This window comes from Anas platyrhynchos, chromosome 7 (assembly GCF_047663525.1).
Source record: "Anas platyrhynchos isolate ZD024472 breed Pekin duck chromosome 7, IASCAAS_PekinDuck_T2T, whole genome shotgun sequence".
NCBI classification, from domain to species: Eukaryota; Metazoa; Chordata; class Aves; order Anseriformes; family Anatidae; genus Anas; species Anas platyrhynchos.
The window spans coordinates 27,733,402-27,756,031 of record NC_092593.1 but is presented as its reverse complement, the minus strand read 5'-3'; the positions used below and the strand labels follow the sequence as shown (position 1 = coordinate 27,756,031).

The 22,630-nt window shown below is 41.2% G+C and overlaps 1 protein-coding gene across 1 annotated transcript in view; it reads left to right on the top strand.

The window, feature by feature from the left end:
* The window catches only part of PLEKHM3 (pleckstrin homology domain containing M3), a 79,093-nt gene that overhangs the window by 17,027 nt on the left and 39,436 nt on the right, over positions 1-22,630 (top strand). The window contains exons 3-4 of the mRNA XM_027461056.3: positions 6,891-7,036; positions 12,792-12,985. Of these exons, the coding sequence (XP_027316857.3) occupies positions 6,891-7,036; positions 12,792-12,985 (340 nt within the window). The remainder of the gene's footprint in view (positions 1-6,890; positions 7,037-12,791; positions 12,986-22,630) is intronic.

The window sequence follows — 22,630 nt, the reverse complement described above, 5'->3', positions numbered from 1 at the left end:
GCTCTGATCACACAAATGGCTAGCCTGCTCTTTGCTGTATTCTCGTCTGCTTTTTCAGCATTGAAAACAAAGCATGAGTGTGATGAGTTGTAGGATTAGGAATACCATTATTAATTACCCTCAAATCATCAGCTTACTCCTAGCTGACAGGCTTCAAGAGCTGGCCCAGAGAGTGTGTTGAGTCATCCCTGACTAAAGAGCTGGTGAATGACCAGCTCCTGCCACTAAGTCACTCCACGGGTACTCCGATCCCCTTCTGTCAGGGAGTGCATCAGAATCTCAGCAAAGCACCACATATTGCGGAGAATAATCCTGTAGGGACACAGGGAAAGAAGCCAAATTACTTGAGGTGTGTGCTATTCTTCGTCAGTGCTGTGATCCTCAGAATGACAAGAAAGACATTTTTCAAAGCACCAGGGAGAATGCAAACTGGGCATCTGTTAAAGGAGTCACAAGCCACAGCTGTGTGTGAAGCATGTCTTTATCACTGCTTCAAATTCTCTCAGAACAAGTTATTTGGGAAAAATGGCATCTTGGCCCTCCTTAGCATTTGATGCTAAAGGTGAAAAAACCTGTATTCTCTTGAGATTCAAGTGGGGAGATCGAAGCAAATAAAAAGCCAGTTTCTAAAAGTGAAGTTTCATTGCAGCCACTAGAAACACAGATGGTATTTTGGGTCGTGGTTTGTTGAAGTCTTAATCTTGACTTGCATACTGCAAAGTCTGAGCTTAGGGTTTGACATTCATGGTTGTTTTTTTTTTTTTTTCTGTTTTATTGGAGGGCTTAATTACTATTAGTTTTGTTGGGAAGGGGGAATTCAGCTGTGTAACCTGCAGTGTGATTGTATGCTGTCTTCTGCAGTGCATAAGGATAATAGGTACGGAATGTTGGGTGTGCACCTGTGCGTGCTGTCACCTGGCTTTTTTCCTCCAGTGGTTGTTTCTTTGATTGCTCATCTTCTTGGAGAGGGTCACAGACCTGTGTGTTCAACATGACTGACGTAAAGGATGTTGTTTACTACACCTAACCCTAGCAGTCTAAATATCGCATGACTACCTAAACCAGTTGTCACTGCTGGGAAGAAGGCCTCAGTGCCTAGAGGCTGATCCATCCCATCTGTCTTGGAGATTGTGGGGAACGGAGCTATGCATTATATCTTTAAGTGGCGCTGATAAAGCTGGGAAGCCTGTTAATTTAGGGCTTAGTTTTAAGCTCCAACTAATGGTCAGGGTTTCCATAGACTCGGGAGGCCTTTGGAGTCTATCTATTTAAAAAAAAAATAAAATTTGGGAACTGGGGACTAATGAACCCATTCTTATTTCTGGAGAAGCTGATATGGATTATAATTAAAGCAGAGTTTGTATAGTGCTGAAGTAAATAACGTGGGATTTATACTCTGCTTAGGTAATTGTAACTGGATAAGGGTCAAACCCACATGGCTTCAGCAGGGAAAAATTTCTGCCTTTAATCTTTCAGCTTTTTTTGAGAAAGTCAGTAAGATCAGACAATAGTAGGCAAGGTGAATAGAAGATCAGAGTTTGCTTAGAGGTTTAGGAGTTTTGATTATTTCTTTAGAAATAGAATTGCTGTGGGAAAAAAAATAATGCTCTGAAAAGGACAAAGTGTAGATGCAAATTCAAACCTGGGTAGGCACAGGGGGAGCTAAGATTGTATCTCTGTCTTTCTTGTGATTTTGAGTGTTCCCATGGTGGAGTGAATTAGGGCAGATGCACAGAAACATGAGGCCAGCAACTAAAGTATAATTCTCACCTCCTCTTTCTGTTTGTGCAAAGCAGCAATGTTGTATGTCTGTTCTAACACTTAGAAAATTTGTTGCTGTGCACCTTCTGCTTAGTCTGCTCTATGGCTTAATCAAGCTGAAAGCCTTTTGAAGTCCGTGGGTGATTTTCTTTTCTTCATATTGTATGTTGTTTCTAAATGAATTAGCTTCTAAGCTAATCTGTCACAGATTTAATTATGGTACACAATCATGAGGGAGTTGCTTTTTCCTGATACCAAGCAAGGAACTTTATTGAATAAGGAAAACAGTTGTGTACTTAATTCTAGTTTGGTCTTCCACGTTCTCTGTTTCAGTCTGTAGCTTGCTCCAGTATTTTCCTGCTAGACAGATAAAGGAAAAGATATGTGGATAAAGAAGTTTTCTGCGTCAGCCATGACCATAAGAGTTCTGCATCACCCTGAAAGTGGCAGAAGTGGTGTGTGTGTATATATATATATATATATATATATATATATATATATATATATATACACACACATATATACATATTTTACCTTGTCTTCCTGTAATTCTTTCTTCCTAAAGTCTTAATATTTGGAGATGAGCCTCTTGGTGTTGATACTCCTGCTCTGCTCACAGATGTATCGTTGAGAGAGATTTCATCTGTGCCCAGCAGCACTTTCTTGCTGCTATTTTTTCTAACCCCTCTTTTCTCTGCTTGATTCTAGTGCTGTTTTGTTATATTTTCTGTGATGAAAGGTTTGGGATTATTCCTTCCCTCACTTTGCTAACAGTATACCGACAGCCACGCTTCTTCCATCTGTAGCTTGCTCTATAACATCCTTAAGGTAGGGATGATTTTGGGGTAATAGTAAATTTTAGAGTATTCTTCTCACTCTAGGCTTGGGGTTTGCCAGACCTTTGCACAGATGTTATGTGGATAATAATCTGTATGAGCATTAGGAATAGGTGAGAGGAGATTGGTGAAAGTAGTGTTGCTTTTTCCCCCATCCTGTGGAAGCTGCTTTGTCTAGTTACAGGCAAGTGTTTTTTCTACAAACACAAAATGGTCCCTTCCCCACAAGAAAAGCTGAGTTGTGTTACTGATCTCTGAGGTGGTTGGCTATATCTGACTGCCTTGCAGGGAAGATGCTAAAGAGTTTAAAGCCAGGAATCTGTACTAGTTTTGCTTCTGGTAAACGTGATGGCAAGTTTATGTACCTGAATGGCCAGGTGCAGGATTTTCAAGGATGTTAAAGCATGTGCTATTCCTTCCTCCTCCTCTTTTTCTCTTCTTGCTCATTTTTTACCCATCTTAAAAAAAAACACAAAGTAGCATAAGTGGTCTATGCCATGGAAATATGTTTGTCACACTACATCACTTTGAACTGCATAACATCAAAGAAAATCAGTGCTTTGATAACTTGATTTGAAAGAATTGTAGAAATAGCCATCATTATGAATCACAACAGATAGGGATGGAAAGGATGGTGATTTTCCAACAGCAGTGCTTCTAAGTTAAGGGAAAATGTAGGCACCTGTGCCACATTCCCATCTAAAATACCCGTACTTTACAATTGTTATGCAGCTTTGCAGAATATGGTTTACTCGAGGATATGAAGCACCATCCTTCATACAGAGGGACATACTCTGTGTAAAAATGCATTTCTGAGAAACAGAAGCATGGTCTCAGAGAAGTACTGGAATAAGGGAGAAAGCAATGCATGCTGCTTGAGTGGAAACTTCCTCCACTTCCTCCTCTATATAAAGCCATGTTTGCCTACTGAGACCCTCCTCACCTCAGAGACCTTCAGTTGTTATGTGCTGCATGTAGCCCTCTGTGGGCAGGAGGAGGAGGGGAGGCCCCCAGCACTTCTGCGCTTTGTCAGTCATGACCGGAGGAAGCTCTGGTCATAGACTGGAACAAGACTGGCTCTGGGAGATGGCAGGGTACTGGGCCTTACAATGGGGTCTTCTCAGCTACAAACATTTTAATTTAGGATGGTGACAACTCAAAGCTAAGAAATTGGAGTTAGCATATTGTTGCCATCGTCTAACTGAGGGGAGTGAGGGTGCTAAGATGAACCAGCAGCTTGTGCAGTGGCAGGGAGTGCACTAACGGTTAGGTGAATGGTGTGTCCCATCCCATTGTCATCCTCGCCCCCCGGAAAGGTAGGCATTGGCTAGTGGGGAATGTTTGTAAAGGTTTTAATGGTGTTGAGTGAGGAGACATCAGTCACATTCATCCCCAGCTTTACCACTTGTACTGCATCAGCTGGCCCAAACACATTGAACTAAAAAAACTCCACGTGTCATTTAGCAGCCTCTGTTCATCCAGTGTGAGGGGATTGCTGTATGTAATGAACACTACAGCTGGAGTCAGTTGAGGCATCAAAACTGATGCTACATTGCTTTTCTGTGATACCAAATTCAGAGGCATCTTGTGAAGAGAAGGATTTAGATCCCTCGCCACGTCTTTCAGCCATGCTGACACAGAAGAGCATGCTGTACCGAGATAGTGCTAACACAAACATTATCCTTTCTGAGGGCTTGATCCTATTTAGCTTTCGAAAGGGCAAGGAATGCTCTCTTTTGTATATTCCTTCATCTTGCTCCATGAGCAGAGGAGGGCTCATATTTTTCTGCTTCCCTTCCAGAGGAGCAGGATTTACCTCTGTTGCGCTCTTAAAAACATGGGCTCCATAGCAACAGTGTGAGTACCTGCTGCAAGCATCTTCCAGAGCTAATAGACAAATATCTTGTTAGATGAGCCGGACTGTTTTTTTCATGTCTGTTCAGCTGTTCAAAACCTTCGCCTTGATGTACTAAGGCATTTTAAAAATAAAAAGAAAAGTTCTATATGCACTATGGAGTACTGATACTGAGCTTACTACCAGGCGTGCCTGCTGACTTTATGCATAACAGCATTGTGGAGCAGGACTGCACAGGAATTCTTTCAAATGACTAGTCTGGAAATTGCATTTCTTTAAAAAGTACAGAACAGAAAAGAAAGGACAGGAAAAATGCTTGCTTTTCACTGAGAGAAGTACAAAGTTGTTAGAAAAGAATCAAATAGTTCATCTGGAAGGGACCTTCAAAGATCATTTGGTCCAACTGCCCGATCACCTCAGGGCTAACTAAAAGCATATTAATGAGAGTGCTGTCCACTTCTTGAACACTGACAGGCTTCGGGTATTAACTGCCTCTCTAGGAGATTGTTAGCTTCTACATTCTGATCCCAAGCCACAATCATAGGTCATCTTGTTTTGTAACACATTGCTGAATTATTTGTTTTGACTTTACCCATGTAGAGGCACATCTGCATCACATTTCTGCCCTAAAAAATACTGCCTTGAAAAAAGTGCTGCCACTCTGTACTGTACACAAAAATATTTCTATAATGACAACAATCTACAGTCATAATATTTGGCTTTTCTCTTTAATAATTAGCTCAGATGAGATCACATTTTTGCATTATGTATCTTGAGTAATATCACTTGATATGTGCTTATGCTTAACACTCTCATTTTATGAATGGTAAAGAAGAAAATATTAGCTCAAGTATTTATGTCATCAACCGAATTCTGTTCATGTTTGCATTTTATAAGAAACTGCATACCTTCAATTCAGGGGGAAAAAAAGGGAGGTGGATAGAAAGAGAAGACATGTCCCACACTGGTTTATTTGATAGTGTGTATTGCAGAGTCAGTAGCCAAATGGCTCTGGAGTGTGGAAGTGGAGGAAGTGAACTAATTGTGTTGGTCGGGTTATTCTAATGATTTTGATTAGAGCGGAGAGGACATGGTAGCATGAGCTAATGAGGATAAGGAGTTCAATTTATGCCTAGAGTATTGGAGATGCAAGCTCTCCCCAAATAATAATAACTTCTATGGGGGAAAATAAATAAATAAATGCTTTTTCTCTAAGACAAGTTGCATAATTAGAATAAACAAAATCATAGAATCATTTAGGTTGGAAAAGACCTCTAAGATCACCAAGTCCAAAAGTCCAACCGTTAAATCAGTTATAGTGACAAAAGCAGCCAGTCAGTTTACTTCTGCTTGTGAAACTTTAACCAGTATTTTTACTGTAAAAGTAATGTGCAAGGATTCTGCTAATCGGCATTACTAACCAGCTCCAGCAGAAACTCTCAGCCTACAGCACGTACCAGAGAGAGGCTCTGGTGCTAATTGTGCCTAGAGCTCTAAATGTCACATGAGGACACGAGCAGTGAAGGAAAAGCAGAAATACCATCGTGTGCTGTGTGAAAGAGGTGTTAATAACAACCACAGACATCTCATTATGCCTTACGCAAACATTTTTAGCCTCGCTTCCTGAACAGGTAGTTTAATGTGACTGTGCCATCTGTCTTCCAGCCCTCCACTTTAATATTTATTATTTGAACCTGTTTGCCCATTTTAGACACAGTGGAGAGAAAGGGTAGAGTGTCAAATACAGTGGCTTTATATGTGTTTTCTGAAAACAGGTGGTTAGATGAAGAAAAGGTTTTAATTATTTCTTCTGCCTTAGTTAATGCAGAGGACTGGTCTGCCCCACTACTAGAGGTCATGGAGTACTTGTCAGTGTGACTGCTGCTCGCAGTTAATATTCACGATCTGACTGTGCTTTGCCATGTCCGTGCCAGCTCTGTGGTGAAGTCCTACCTGCCAAGTCAGCATCCCGTCTGGCTGTCAGCAGGGGCTGGCTTGCACTCCCCCAGGCTGTGAGCGCTGGCCGTTCTGCTGGGGGGGAAATGGGAGCTGGCTGGAGTGTGGTCTGGTATTATCTGCCCGGACTTCAGGTCATGTTTCTCAGATGCTGGTGGCTTTTAAATGCCCATCCTCTCACAGCTGGTTTTCTGCCTTTGTTTCTTAAGAGGTGCTAAGTACCCTGTGACTGCTTTCTGAACTGTCCTTGTCTTAGATGCCCAAGTTAGTGTATGTTTTTTTTCAGCACTAGTCCAAGAAGAAAGATATTTGTTTATCTATTTTTAAGAAAAGAGAATGACTGTGGAGATTTGTTGTTTTTTGTTTGTTTGTTTGTTTAAGAAGACCTCAGATGAGGGAATAATTACTTTTCCTATTGTATCCTGAGTGTGCATCTCTGGCATATTGTACAAACACAGTCTTTTTTCCCCTCCCTTCTCCAGGCTGTCAGCGCCCCATAGGCTTGTCCAATGGGAAGGCCAAGGTGTGCAGCTACAGTGGATGGTATTACTGCAGTACCTGCCATGTGGATGACAGCTTCCTCATCCCTGCACGGCTGGTTCATAACTGGGATACTTCCAAGTACAAGGTAATCTCCCTGATGGTTGGTTTGCTAGCAAGTGAGTGGAATTGCTGCTTAGATAGAAACACAGGGTTAATGGCACTGTCTGCTAATACTGTCTGCTGTGTCCCTCTTGCCAGAGTGAGCCTGGCCTAATGAATCCATGTGCTGTCAACAAGATGGATGTTCTAATCCCAATTTCCTTAGCCACACCTAAGGCACTTCTCCACAGGAGCAGCTGTAATCCTCCTTTTGGTGGCATTTTTTCCATCCTTGCATATCTAGTTGTTATAGAGATAGAAGGACAGAACACTGAAACTTCTAACTTCTGCAATTATTTGTCCCTTGAACAATGATTGTTTCATGAGCAGTTGGGACCACGGATTGATGCCGTGTAGCGATGAATGCTAAAATTGTGAAAATGCCCATTGGAAACCAGCATAACCCAAACATGTTACTTGCAAAAGGCCAGTATGTCCCATCTTTTGGCACAAACATTTCCAGAACACGAGGAAATTGTTACAGCACGTGTTTGGGCCAGATAGTCAAAAATAACATAGAATAAAATTTCTATCATTGTTCACTTGCCACACAAGCAGTTTTGTAAAACTTCCGCGATCTGCTGTTGCTGCTACCTCAGTGGCTGGTTGCTACATAGTGGAAACGGATTACATGCCTTGAAGTGTTACGCCAACAAACATGGTAGCATTGTTGTTTTGCCATCACAGAGGGCATATGCTGAAGCAACAATGAACTCATAAGGAAACCAGATCATACTATAGCTTCAGACCTAGCAGACACTGTTAGCAGAAGCTGTTTGATGTTTTGTGTCTGCGAATATTATTATTATGGGTTATTTGAAAAGGAAAAAAATAACTGGTAAGTGCCCTATTAGAGGAAAAGCAGCTCTCTTGAGGAAGAAAATCTGTCAGAAGAGGAGATTATTAAAAGGTAGCCAGAGCCTGCCATCAGGAAAATGATAGTCTTGAGCCATGAAATGCAAGTTTTTTTAGAGTTACAAACCTCCTACATGTGGAGACAAAAAATGACTCCCTTTCCTAGAATTTCCTAGAAGCTAGGAATAAATATTTAAGGGTTCTTTCTTTGGATGGTTTTGCTAAGGACTAAGCTTGCTACTCCAGAGCAATACAGGTAGCCCTCATATGGAGCAAGTGGACGGTGAGATGAAGAGACTTTATATCAAGGTGTCAGTGATACTGCCAAGAAAATAAACTATTTTGGTTTCTAAGCCTGCAGGATAAAAAATGCTCTATGCTCTGTTTCCTGTGGTCTTAGATATAAGCAGCTGAGCGAAAAAATGAAACGGGACTTTTAAGCTTAAGCTTTAATTGAAAATCTAACCTACTGCAACTCTTGCAGTGAGAAATTAATTTTCACTTTTTGTTGACAGGCAGAACAGTTGTGAGGTGGCATCGGAACACACCAAATTCTGTGCCAGTCTCTCTGCCAAAGCACTGAGAGAGGTGGATTTAAGTAAGGAACACCATTGCTCAGTTTGAAAAACAGTTCAGCATCCCCGCCTATTAGAGTGGGAATTGAGACAGGGAGGGAAGGTCAAGGGGACATCATGTACCACAGTGGCAGTGTCGCAACTGAGCTGAGATCATCAGTTGGATCTCCTCAACTCTGTCCCATCCATGTATAGGACTAAAGTAACAAGTAGTTGTTGTTACTTTTATGAAATCTTTTCTTTTTTTTTTTTTAAATAATTTTTTCCTTTTCTGTTCAATTCTGCATATGCGTGCTTTTACTTTGTCCTTGCCCTATGCCCGTGTCAACTGAGCAGTGCTTTTCTGAGGTAGACCATGTATTACCTGCACTTTTACATTCACATCTCCTTTTGCCATTCAGAGATAAGGTTTGATATTCATTTCTTCTGTATGGTCTAAAAAGCAATTTAGTGCTGGCTGCCACATTTAATATTGGTAATGAAACTGCCTTGATTCCTTAGCAGTGTATTGATTAAATGTGCTGATTTGGCAAAGACAGATAGATATCTTGTCCCACTTCCTCGAGGTGATCTTGGTAGTATTAATTTCCTTTCAGCTCGTTTTCAAAGGAAGGTCACTTAATTTATCAGCATTTCACCTCCTGTAATTGACCGATGTGCCCACATAAAACCATGCAGCAATGTCCCAAAACGAAGCTAAGCAACAGCGTTTCTCCTAAACACGCAGCCCTGTAGCTCTCAGGCAGTGCAGTGATGTCTGAAAGTGAAGCTGCTGCAGTGGGTGACTCTCTCTCTCTTGTAGCATATCCCAGAGAGGGCCTGCAGGAAGTGAATGCATTAAGCATGCACTGTGTTCGATAGTCAGAGCTGAAAGAGACCTCCAGTCTTGAAAAACTTGTGTATTTTGCACAGTCTAAGATGGACCTGTTGGTTCACTAAATGGAAGGAAAGTAAATGAAGAGTTTGAAAAACTGCACTACTTCCCATGCCTTCCCACTGCTTTTTTCTTTCCCCTCTGCTGGGGTTGCTGGGGTCTGTCATATCTGTCTCAGGCAAAACAAGCACCACAGCACACAGGGACAAGGACTTTTATGGTGATATAATGTAATCAGGCATGTTTCTCTGCAGTGTTTTGTGAAGTCCTGCACACCTGAGTTGTATCTTGCATCAATTAAGCTTTGTAAATGGAGAGGCTCTTGTGTGCTTTTGGCAAGACAGGACATGAAAAAACAGAAGCAATAGAAATCTGTAGAGTTGTCTTATCATACTGTGTTGAAAAACAATGCACTTAACACCTGAAAGCATGTGGATAAGAAAAGAAAAATCCCCTTGGTTGCAATAAAAGCTCTTTGAAAGCACTTGGCAGTTAAACGTGGGTCTTCTGTCATAACCAAAGCAGCTGTTCACTCCCAAGTAGTTCTTTTTTTTTTCTTCTCCTGTCTCCCTACTGTTTTCCTATTTGTGTTTTTCGTGTTTGTGTGAAGAAAAAAGAAAGGAGGTAATCTTTTGAACATCCATTCTTCCTTTTACTTATGCCAGCTGTTTTCTCTGCTCACACACAAAACCAGCAAAAGTTCTGCACACACAAAAACACGAAAGTTCTGCAGTTTGGTTCAGGTAGATTCCAGCCTGTGTAAAATACCAGACAAACATAGCAGGAAATGAACTCCTGGTGCCAAAAGCTTCAAGGGAAGCTAACTCTGGTAAAATTGAGTTCTGAGCTGTAAATTCACAGCCTCTGGAAGAGAAAGGTCTGAAAACGGTAGCATCCATCCTTGTTTGACATTTAAAACTAAAACCCTCTTGCAGTTTGCATCTTCTCATTTGTGTTGGCATTTTTAGTAGTGTTGTCAGTCTGCCTAATAAAACTGAGGGAGTGTGAGGATGCTAATACACATACTAGTGTTACTGGCTGATAGCAACCTGCATTATTATGACTGCCTGATCAGTCCCATTATAAGATTGCATTTCAGCATCTTGGAACTTTTCTAGGTTTGGTAGCGTGAGTTAATGTTTTACATGAGCTATGTACCTGTATCAGGCCTGCAGAGTGAAGCCAACACCTATCTGTCAGCCAGTGATGCTGGGCAAAGCTGCTTTTCCTGTAATCAAACTCTGCAGGTACATTGTGTTGACAAGGAAAAAGGTTCACTTCTCTCCCCGTCCCTCAGGTTACTCAGCACCAGAGCTGAACAGTAACAGTTTGTCCTATGGGATTTCTGTTTGCCCAGTAAAAAGCACTTGGGGCTACACACTGAGTGATGGAGAGGAGCTGCTCTTTGTCCGGCCTCTGCACTAATATAAAGCAGAGCTCTTGTGAAGGGAAAAAAATTGTAGTGCATATGTACTGCAGAGTCACTCAGGTGTCTGCAGTTCTGGCTAGTTGTTTTTTTTTCAGTACACTGCAGCCTCAGGAGAATTCTCCTGTAGAGGGGTACAAGTGTGCACAGGCACGGATGTAGCACTGAGACGGTAATCCCCTCTCGCTGCTTCCTGAGGCAGCAGGGCAGGTGCCTGAGGAGCCCATCTCTAAGACTACCCAGGCTATGCTGAGCACCTGCTCTTCCTGGTGGGAGGTGGTACTTGCTGTACCGAGCTTTCATGTGCCTCCTAGGGAATCACTGGATATGTAGTTTAATTTTTCTCATCAGGGAAAGATGAATAATATTTACTGTAGATGCCATGGTTATCAGGAGATGGCTGAGATATAGCAGCCAAAGAGTTTTAATTATTATAAAAGCAGTTTGAAAGTAGTTGTTTGACTTGTGCACTTCAATTAGCATTTCTAATAAAACTTCAACATTGCCACTGTTCAAAAATGTGACATATTTGGAGTTTATAGGTTTTGGGTCCATAAAATTCAAGTTGCCTGTGCTACTCCTTACACAGCATGTCACCTGTGTGTCCATTCAAACTGCACAATTCCTTGTATGTGCATTGTTTTGGGAAAAGAAAAAGAAATGAGTGGAATGTTTTATAGGAAGGAGTGAGCAGTTTAATACAGCATCATGACCTGGGAAATCTGTGGTGTTATGGTCTGCTGTATTTAAAATTACACAGCTTATAATCTGTGTAGTTATTGGTGGTAAGTCAGTCCTTAACATTATTTATTGTATGTTAATTTATGTGTTGTGGAAAGGTTACATGTAGGGCTAGCTTCCCCTGTGACCCATGCTGTTACTGGAAGTGGTGCTATTTATAAGGATGCATATTGCTTTTGCCTACTTCCTACCTTACACCACCAGAAAGGAAATGACATCCTACATCTCAAGAGGCTATGATGTGCCCTTTCTCTCTTTGTTAGCTTCGTAAAAAGCAGTAAAGTTAACCCAGTTAATCTTGCCCTCAACTCAGTGTAAATACTTGCTTACAGGTCCAGCAGGACTAACTGAATTGTGGAACACACAGTATTTCTATAGCATGGTTTCAAGTGATTTACAGCTCATTTCAGATAATCCCACCATCTCTTTTCCAGCTGTGATGAAATGCAGAAATTAGGAATGAGAGGGAATTTGGTCATCTCACCTCAGAAAATAGGAACATCTTTTCTAGTGGGAATAAGAGTCCCACTAGTTTATCAGGATTACGGTAGCTCTTTGCAGGTAGAGAAAGAACAGAGCACTGTGATGAAAATGGCATAAGAAGAATTTCTTGCAGATGAAACATTGCAAATGAGGAATGCCAGTAAAACCCAACTGTATTTATCTGTATTTAAAAACAAACAAACAAACAAATAAAACCTTGATATATAGATGTGTTTCTGATTATTTTCTTTTTACATTATTTCATTATTTTAACCATATTGGCTGAGCATGAAAAAATGGGTATAGAACTTTGTACTGGAATTCTGTATCCTGTGACAGCACAGTGACTGGATTTGCAGTATACCTGTTTCCTTTTCCAGTGTTGTGCCTTGGCACTTACTCAATCACTTGTTTCTTGCCAAAAAGAAAGCAGCACACAAACGCAAAAATATTAACAGGGAAGAAACTTGATGATTACAGTTTTTAGACATAGAAAAATAAAATCTGGTAAGTATGTTACTCTGAAGTGAAAATATGTGGCTGCAAATATCACTGTACTTCGGGTAAGTAATCAATTATCTCATGCACTCAACTTTGATGGGCTTGATGAAGTTTGAATTGGCTATGAGCAGGGACAGTTGGCTTTCTTTCAGTTCTGTTTTCATCTGCAGTTGGTAATGGAGTAAGATTGCAAATGCAGAAAGTGGATGATGAATCACAGAAGGGAAGATCCGCTTAAAAAGATTTGGGAGGAGTGCCCATCTAAATTGGTTGTTTTGTTTTTCAGGTATCAAAGCAAGCCAAAGAGTTCTTGGAATATGTGTATGAGGAGCCATTGATTGATATTCAGCAGGAAAATCCCATGTTGTATAAGCACGCTGAACCTCTGGCAACCATTGTCCGCCTGAGACAGCAGCTAAAATCTCTGCGAGCCTATTTGTTCAGCTGCAGAGCAGCAGTGGCTGAAGATTTGCGTAGAAGGTAAGAACCGCAGAACCATAGACAACATGCAGTACAAGAATGTAGTGTCCTTGTCACTCTTTTTTTTTTATTCTCAATATCTAGTCCTTAAGACATTACCCATTTAGAAAGACGTTGTGCATGTATGGCTTGTATTGGACTTCCCTGGGCAGCTGAAAATATCCACTGCCAAAAAAAAAATGGTTCTAGTAGATTTTATAGGGCCTATACAGTTGTTCTTGACCACCGTTACCTCAGAGGCCATACATTGTGGAGAGTATCTTTTACTGCTGCTTAGGTTTCTTGACTGTGCCTGAGTATTTTTAGTCAGATATGATACCTCATGCTCCTTGCCACAACATCTGGCTTCCAAGTACTCACAGTATAGTAGCTGCTGTCAGCACCTTTGAACTAGCTCACAGTATGTCAAAGCATGAGAGAGGCTGGGATCAAACAGCTTTTCAGCAATTCTGCTCTTCTCTGTGATAATATGTCACAGAAACGTAGAGGGTGACGGAGTCCCCTAGCGAGTAACCCAACTTGTGAATTACGTGGTACTAGAGCAGTCATGTTCTTGCCCAGCCATCATCTTTTCCATCCATTGCATGGCTGTGCTAAGTGGGTTTTTTATTGGAAAATACACAGTCACAACACAACAGAAGGTGTTTCCTATTGAGTTACAAGTTTTCCTCAGTGGAAGCAGAGTTTCATAAAAAGTGCACTTCATTTTGGAAGCCTGTTCAGCTGCTGCAGCATTCCTCTAACAAGATAAAAATGAACAATCTTCTTAAGACCATCAAGCCACGACTCTGACCTTAAAAAAAGTCAAGTTATTTTTGCATAGTTCTGCTGAAGAGTTGGGGAGATAGCGCTGCCTATGCAATGCTGTGAGGTGAGTGTTTCCACGTGCATGCATTTGACTCAGTCGTTAATGCATCTGTAAGCTTTTGTAAGACAAGTCCACAAACGGGAAAGCCTGTGTTTTGGAATTATGAGCTGCCAAAGGACAAGAAAGCAGGTGGCATCAGCGACTGTGTTTTGAACATGTTTTAGGGTTGGGGAACCTGAATTCTCTGAGAGGAACAGGAGACTGAACTATTATCCCAGGTAAGGAGTGAGGTGAAGTCTGCTATTCAGCGGATAACCTGTGTCATTGCTTTGAGTAACTACCTCAAAAACAACAAAGAGGAGGATGTAGCAGCAGGTTTCTGGAGAGAGCACTACTGAGTTCTTGTATCAGACCCGCTGGGTTGTCAGTATATGTTTGTGTGTCTTACTGCTCAGTTCCTATTACTCGACAGGGCAGCTAGCAGCATTTTAAAAATTAGGATGCTTTTTCTGTTACTGAAGAAAATAGTATTATCATGCAGAGCTGTCTTGCTCTTCAGCTATAATAATTTATCCTATGCCATCCTCTTTGACTGCAATAAAACTAAAAGGAGAACAAGATTTGTGAATGCTGCTGGTCAGGAAAAGTGGCAGAAAAAGAATTAAGTCTTCTGATTAAGGCTGAAGAAAAGAATGCCCTGATTAAAATAGACAGGAGGAGGCAGAAGAGACTGAAGGGACTTCGGTATGAGAATGAAAGAAAAAAGATCAAAGGAGGTCTAAACAGAGAAATCAATGAACTAGAGACAAAGGGATGACAGAAAGCCAGAAGAAGGAGGAGACTTGAAGAGCTAGAGCTGAGGGAAGGAGATGATAGGGAAGGGATATCAAGAAATGAAGACTTAATAAAGAAACCAAGACAAAGAAGGAGCCCAGAAATTACCCTCCAAAAAGGAGAGATGACAAATGCTCAGGAAATGGACAGAAGAGAGAACAGACAAAAATTAGCAGAGAAATCTGCATGTGATTTTTTTCTTGAAGTGGTAGACTTGGTGGAGAGAGAGAGAAAAATCATTAAAATATTATGGTAAGCATTTAACACCACCTCTGCTTAGGAAAAAAAGAGAGAAGTAGTATCAGTGTGTGCAAATATCAAAGAATCAATGGTTCGGGTTGAAAGGGACCCTAAAGATCATTTAGTTCCAACCCCCCTGCCATGGGCAGGGATGCCACACACTAGGGGATCATCTAACCTGGTCTTGAACACCTCCAGGGATGGGGCATCCACAACATCTCTGGGCAACCTGTTCCAGTGCCTCACCACCCTCTGAGTGAAAATCATAGAATATCCTAAGTTGGAAGGGACCAACAAGGTTCATCAAGTCCAATTCTTCCTCCTGTTTGGTGGCTGTAGCTGGGTGGTTGCATTTACTGATGTGTTGGCTGGGTGCTACTGGAGGCTTGCTCTCTGTATCAGAAACAAACACCCAAAACGCCAGGAGGGGAGATGAAGCAAGATGATTCTTCCTTTTCTTATCTAAAGGTTCCTTTGCTCTGTCTCAAATTAAAACTCTGTGGTAGAGAGAAGGACCCCAGCTCTAGAAGGGTGAGAATGTTGAGGCATTGATTTTGTGCAAGGAAAGCATCTTCACATTGGTTGGACTTGTTAAAAGTGCTGTAAAAGGCAATGAAGGAATGTTTTAAAAGCACAAAATGCACCTTAGAGTCCAGCTCATTCTCAGTCTGTAAATTCTATGGGAGTGAGTTTTGGTGCTCAGTTGATTCCCCGAATCTCCTGAAAGAGGTTTGCAGAGATGGAAGAGAAGAAAAGGCCTTTTCTAAGAAGCAATTATTCCTTGCTCTAGACTGATCCCAATGGCTTCTCTTTATATGTGTAGTATCACAGCATGCAGACCCTCACTATAAATGTAATGGCCTTACAGAGCACAACTGACAAATGAAGAAAATAAAGGACCTAAAATTCCCTTCGGTTCTCACATGGACAAGTTGCAAGAGAAGGAGGAGTTTAGAAACAATATGGTGAGACAGCATTCCTAAATTTAGTACTGTTTCCGAGTTAGAAATGAAAGGCGGGGGAAGAGAATGCAGTTATCTGTCCAGCTCTAAAAACATTCTTTTTCTGCTTGGTCTTCACCTTAGTATGTGAATGACTATTAATCACAAGCAAGTGAACACAGCATCTTGAAGACCTGTCAGACCCATATAAACAGACTGAAACAAACTGTTAATATTGCTGTCTAGGGAGAACTAAAAACAGACTGATTAATTGTATTGGCACCTTGCTGCCTTTGGGACACTGATAGAGCCTGCCTTATTTGGGAAAAGCAGATCACTCTGAGGTTTCTTTTATTAATACTATTTGCATTATCATCATCTTTAAATCTATACCTTGCTCTTGAACCCAGATCACAAAACGAAGATGGCAATGAAGTTGGAAACTCTTGGTGTCCTCTGGGAAGACAAAACTGTTTACAGTGCTTACAAGTCCCTTTTTCTGAAGAATTCCAGATGGCTATAAACCAGGTTAGCTCAGGATCCAGTTGGTTTAAATGTGGAAATGTTATTTATAATGCCTGGTGTGCACAGATAGGTACTTTGGGAACTTCATGAAACTTGGCATCTAGCAGGGAACTTGGGGCTGAACCACAGTGTGAACTTCAAAGAAGCAAGTGACTAGAAAGAAAGGAAGAAAAAGGAAGGAAGAAAAGAAAAGAAGTGAAAGAAATCCTAAAAGTAGCTAGAAGGCTTACAATAAAAGTGGTCTTCATCAGTTATAATGATTAGTTTTCACCTACTGCTCCACTGGATTCTAAACTCTTCGTATTTACAAAAAATAAAGGTGGCTGAGAAGAAAAACAAGGCCCTCCACTGGTGCATATCGGCAGCATTTTACAGAGATTGGCCAGTTAAGACTGAGCCTGTTGGTGAGCACCCTGTTTTACAAGGGATGTTGTTATGCCTAGTTTGCTGTGGCTGTCACTTCAACGTTGCAACAGATGTAATTTGCCTCGAATGTCTTTACTCGACAAGTTCTCTCTTGTTCTGGTTGTCTTGCTTATGTGGATGCTGTTCAGACTGAAGCATACAAGACCGAAACCTAGAGCCAACATAGAATTAATACAAGTGGAGCTGTGCAAATCCCAGCTCAGCCTGCTGATTGAAGACTAATGACTGAATAGCACAAGGAACCAAGATTGAGTCATTAAAATTGGTAGCTAGGAAAGGAAGCAAGAATCACTAAGTCCACTAAATGATTGATTAGGTTATTCCATGAAGCTGTGAAGAATGGTGCAAGTCTTACTCTGGTTTTGCTCTCTCCCTTTAGTCTCAAGGCATGAGACACACTAACAATGTGTTCCTATGCCGTAGTCTGTCTTCATCTGTTCTTGCCATGGTTGAAGGCTTTTCAGGTCAAAGTAGTGCCAGAGTGTTTTTTTGAGGAAACATTCAAGGTATTTCCATGTCTACTGTGGTGTAGGGTAACTTAGGTTAACCTTGGAGCTCTGTTGGGGCTCTCTGCTCTCTCAGTTACTGACCTAAACTTGCAGTTTAAGTGTTGCTAGCCCAGGTATTACAGACAGATAGCAGTGGCATGAGGTAAGATACTCTGCAACAGATTCCCCTGTACATAAGCGCTCATCACAGTGCCCTTTCTCTGTAAGCAGACATTCTGTACAGTGATGAGAAACTTCCCATAGACGTTACTTGTTGGCTCCTGTCATCTCCAGAACAGCAATGTGTTGGTCCTGCCTAGCAGGACTCCAGTGCTGGATGCATTTCTTAGTGTGTTAAAAAAAGACCAAATTAGAGCTTTCTGTTGCAGGAGGAAGTTAAAGGTACACTTTTAGTGCTGCAGACGTGTGGTCCTGGCTGAGCCAGCTGGTCTGTCAGAACAAAGCAGAACAAGCCCAAATTCAGTTATGCTGAACAATAGAGTCCTGTCACTTCCTACAGTGTGGCCTTAGACATATCACTTCTGACACAGGGGTAGATTACTTTCAAAATATTTGTGTGGCAATTGGGGAACCTGTCTAAACACATCACAGGATTCCCGATTGATCTTATGCAATCACTATACCACCAAATACCTCACATATGTGAAGCTGGGGCTATGGCAGGTCATCTTTCAGGCCAAGGACAACAGAAGGTCATTAAGTCATATTCAGACTGCCAAAGGAGTGTTTTTCTACGTTTTCTGTGCAATGGGTAGGCCATTTGAAGAGTGGAAAATCCCAAAGCAAGAGAACAAAGACACAGCTTGTGAAAGCAGTAGACTGTACAAAGAAAGTTAGAGCAGGAGAGGAAAAGAATGATGTGATTTAATAGCACAGGGTTCTTGAGTTAAGAGAGACCAACACCAACAATAACAAAAAAAAAAGAAAATGTTTTGCACGGGTAATTGGAAAGGAGGGAAAGAATTGCATTTAAAGAGGATATCTGGATATCCTGAGAAGATCTGGTCTTAAGACCAAACAACACCTAGAAGTGAAGAAAGGTGAGAAAACAAATGCAGAAAAGTATGCATGTGCCACTTGTTGTTTTGTATTGATACTGCATCGATGTGGTCATTGCACTAGCTAACATCAAGCATGTCCTGTTTGTGGAGCTCTTAAAAACACAGCACCTCTTTGCTTCAATTCTTGTATTTTTGAAGAAGTGACTGCATTTTCAGGCTCCTTCCAAGTTAAAATCATAAAAAGCACTTGGCTAAAACTATAGAGGGCTCCTGAGCCCTCTTTGAGCTTTCATTTCAACTAGAGGTAACAGCTGAAGCAACGAGTGTGCCAGAGCAGCCATGGGTGGAGGCAGTACTCTACAGTGTGTTTAAGCCAAGGGTAGCTTAGAGCACACAAGCCAGTGTTCTACCATGGGAAGCATCCAGATGAGGAGCATGCCAGGGCATATGTGATAGGTTTTCCAGTGGGTCTTCAGGTTTGTGTTAGCATTTTTTGGTCTAGGGGCACATCTGCACCTCCTTGTCAAATAGATCAGTAGTATTAGACATCTGTCAAAATGGTAGTTTTCAGTCTTTTTTTGAGGCTGGGTTACTTCTAAAAACAGTACACCGATTAAAAAGGTTCCTATTAATTGTAAACGTCACATAAAATATTACCTATGAATGCTACTATTAAATATTACCATTTTCATTCCCATGTTTTTATATTAGAACTTGCAGCAGCAAACTGCAAGGATTCAGAAGTATACCTGACAAGAACAGAGAACATTTTCTTCATTTCATTTCAAGTTAATTGAGGGATCTAAGCTATTTTGATTTCAAGATGAAACTGTGTGTCTCTAACTAATTTTATGCATACTGCTTTTAGTGTCAGTGCTACTTGATTCCTGAGTTTGATTTGTAGTAATTCTTGCCTTTCACAATGTTACATAAACTTACAGAAGTAATTTCAGAATAGAGAGAGATTTAGTGCCCTGTATTTTAGTTGGAAGTTTATATCCTGGTTCAGGATTGCTGATGAATGATGAGAGTAACTGTTTTAGGGATGCTCATTGGGCATTTCGTAATGGCATGAAACAGTACTTTACCTGGACATGCTTGGTTATAAATCTAGCACTTAGTGTGGGCTGAAGTTATTCAGGGAAGGGCTGCTCCCAGAACATAACCAGAAAAGTGTTCATACCTCACAAAAGTGAAATGGTTCACAAATGCTTTTTTACCAAATGGCTAGAATTAGGGGGAAAAAATCATTCATCTGGTGTAAACACTTCAAGAATTAAATAAGTGGTGCCTTTTTAAAATTTTATTAATGTATTATTACCTTTTGACTTCTGAATCACCAGGTTTCCCAGGGCTCCACTTCCCTGAGTAAGTTTTTGATTTGACTGAAATGTTGGAGTTTTCCTCTCCCACCTTTCAGGAGCTTGGTATATCAAAAGCCTGAATCAAAGTATATGAATTAGAAACACTGGAAAAGAATTCTACCTTCTTCCCCTCATCTGTTTTGCTGTTCTCTAACTGAAATTAATGTCAAGTGAATTGCAAGAGAAAACCTAGCAAGAGATGTTGTTACCCTGCCACATATATTCAGGATTACTGGCAAGTCACTTAACATCCCTCTCTACTTCTTAAAAATCAAATAGTAACTCTGAAAAAACTGAGATGCTGTCAATGAGATCACAGCGTGTGCTGCTCCTCCTGTGCGCTACACACACAACCACAGCTGTTGGCAGTGCATGCTGCAGGGATTTGAGAGGTTCTGTTACCTCTCGTTCAGGGGTAAAAAAAAATGTGTTCAGTCTAGCGGGAACAGTGGAAAGCAGCATGTGCTTGCCTGTCAGCTGGTGCAGTAGCTTAAAAGTAAGTTGGTGGTGGTGTAAGTTGCAGTGCCAGGATATGAACTGTGCTGGCTGAGGAAATGGACTTGGTATCTGTGGTGCTGTGCCAGCTATGGGTGTAGCAGCTTCCTGCAAAGGGGTGGAGAGGACATCTGACTATGGCTGTGTGGTAGGCCAGTGCATCTGCATCTCCCATGAGTCAGAGCTCAGTCATACAATTCTCAACCTGGTCAAACAAGACACTCCTGGCTGGCACATGAAATCGTGGTGCCAGCTTCCCCTTCCCTCCCCACCCCCATCACCATTTTTAACAGGCTTTGTGGTACAAGAGACTTGATTGTGCCCACCTGCCAGCTAACTTGATTTCTTTTGATTGTGGTGCAAAAAGAAGAGTTCGCTTTGCTTATCACGTTTGTACTTTGGTTATAGTGTCAGGCTCGGGCAGATTAATTGGTTGTAGCCTTAGCAGAGCTGTCAGGGTATTTAACCCATCGGAGAAAAATTACCCAAGCTGATGATAAACAGGTTTTAAATGCAGAGCAATTACTTAGTGCTAACAAAGCACCATGACTACACACTTTGTCCAAATGCAAAAAGCAAAGTCTTATCAGTGATTCTGTTTGCAGGAGGACACTAAAAGATAACCTTTGTTTGTGCAAATACTTACCTGATAAGATCTTCTGAAAGGGAACGGATGAAATTTCTGGCTCTATCTTGCCTGAAAGTTGTGCTTTAGACTACAATGTATATCAAACAAGAAAAAATAATCACAAACTGAGAATGTTCAATTCTCTGTTTTAGTTGGACCCAGAGTCTCAGATGGTGGGTTTCTTTCCTGCTCGCATGGATTGCTGTCTTTCTAGCACACTCCAATAAAGCAATTTAGAGACCTTTAGCCAGTAGGACTTTGGATTTCATTGTTTATGGGAGTTGGCAAAGCTAAAGGGCTGGTTAGCATTGAACTTAGTTTGTTCACTGCAGACTTAAATCTGACTGGTAGCCAGGGTTTACAGCACAGCAGTTGTGTGACTCACAACTGTTCTGTTCTGCATCAATGATGAAACTGGGCTGGGAGTTTCCAGACCTCGTGAAAGCTTAGGAGGTGCTTTTAGTGGGACGTGTGCTCGATACCATTGCCTCTCAGGGGTCACAGGTCACATTCTGAAGCATCACAAGTTTGAGTTTTTATTGTGATGAGTCCTAACATCTTGCATTTGACCTCTGCCTAGCTCACTCCAGTTTTTTTTCTGTACTTTAAGATTTGACTGAAAGGACACTGTTTATTGAATGCTTCTAACTGACCAACTTAAAAAAAAATCCAGTTCCTTATAGAGCATCAATCAAAAGATTTACAAAACTGACATCTTTTATTTTGCTTTTAAATGACTTATCAGAGGTTTCCCATTTGGTGTTTGTAAAGGACCTTTATATCAAGGGGAAAACTTAGAGCACCAAATGCAAGCACGTGTTAGTCTTTTTGGATAAAGGCCTTAAATTAGCACTAGCATGTTCAAAGCTCCTTCTCATGCAAAAAGTAAAGATATATTTTCTAGTGAATTGTTTATAGTTATCCCAGCCTGCTCTGCAGTCTATGTTATATTTTTTAGGTAAAAAAGTGTTTTTAAGTTGATTTGATTGCCGCGTAGTACTTTGTCCAGATGCTAATGCAGTAGCACAGTGGTTGTGAGAACCCTGTCTTACCTGCTGTGCTCTGTCTTTGGTTTCCTATGGCCAGTTTCAATCGCTATTAGCAGAGGGTGGAGATGGCAAAGACTTCAAGTTCCTACCAGCTACATAAGAAAAGGTGTCTTGAATCAAGAAGCAAGAGACATTGAATTATTCCTGTGTGCCCCTACTGAAAAATATTTTATATACACCATCACTGCAGGAGTTTCAGAGAACCTGTATGAACAGGCAAGGCAGTAGAAACCAGGTGGTGTTCATTTTCTTGTTCACTGGACTGCTTAGTCTGCATGGATTTCCTGCCCCAACTGATTTACTTCTGGTTTATAGTGTGCTTTTTTTTTTTTTTTTCTTTTTTTAATATATATGCATTTGAGCCTGATATGCTGCTGCCTTTTGTGCTCTTGCTCCCCACCCACTAGAGGCTGATAACACTGGTGATAAGCAGATCCATTTTGGGAAGGTGGCTTCACGAGTTCTGCACAGGGACTAGTCCAGTTGCTTCATGACAAATTTTGCAAGCGCTGTTATTGATGCAAGTTCTAGCTGCTCAGCTGTTTTTCTGTGGCCCACCACAACCAAAAAATTGTAATTTTTGCGTCAATAAAAGGACGGCAAATCTGAAGCCCCTTACTTACTAAGGGTCTTTTCATGCCTCAGTTTCCATAGCAATGCAAATAGGTGCTCCTCTCACTGGAGTGCCATCCGTCGGTGTGTGTGTGTCTGTGCCTTACATAAGCCTGGGCAGGCGGTGCCGACTTCTTTTCCTGGAAATAGATTTAGAAGGGAGGAGGAATATTGGATGCTGGGTCTGCAGAACTGCTACTGCAAGCTAACATC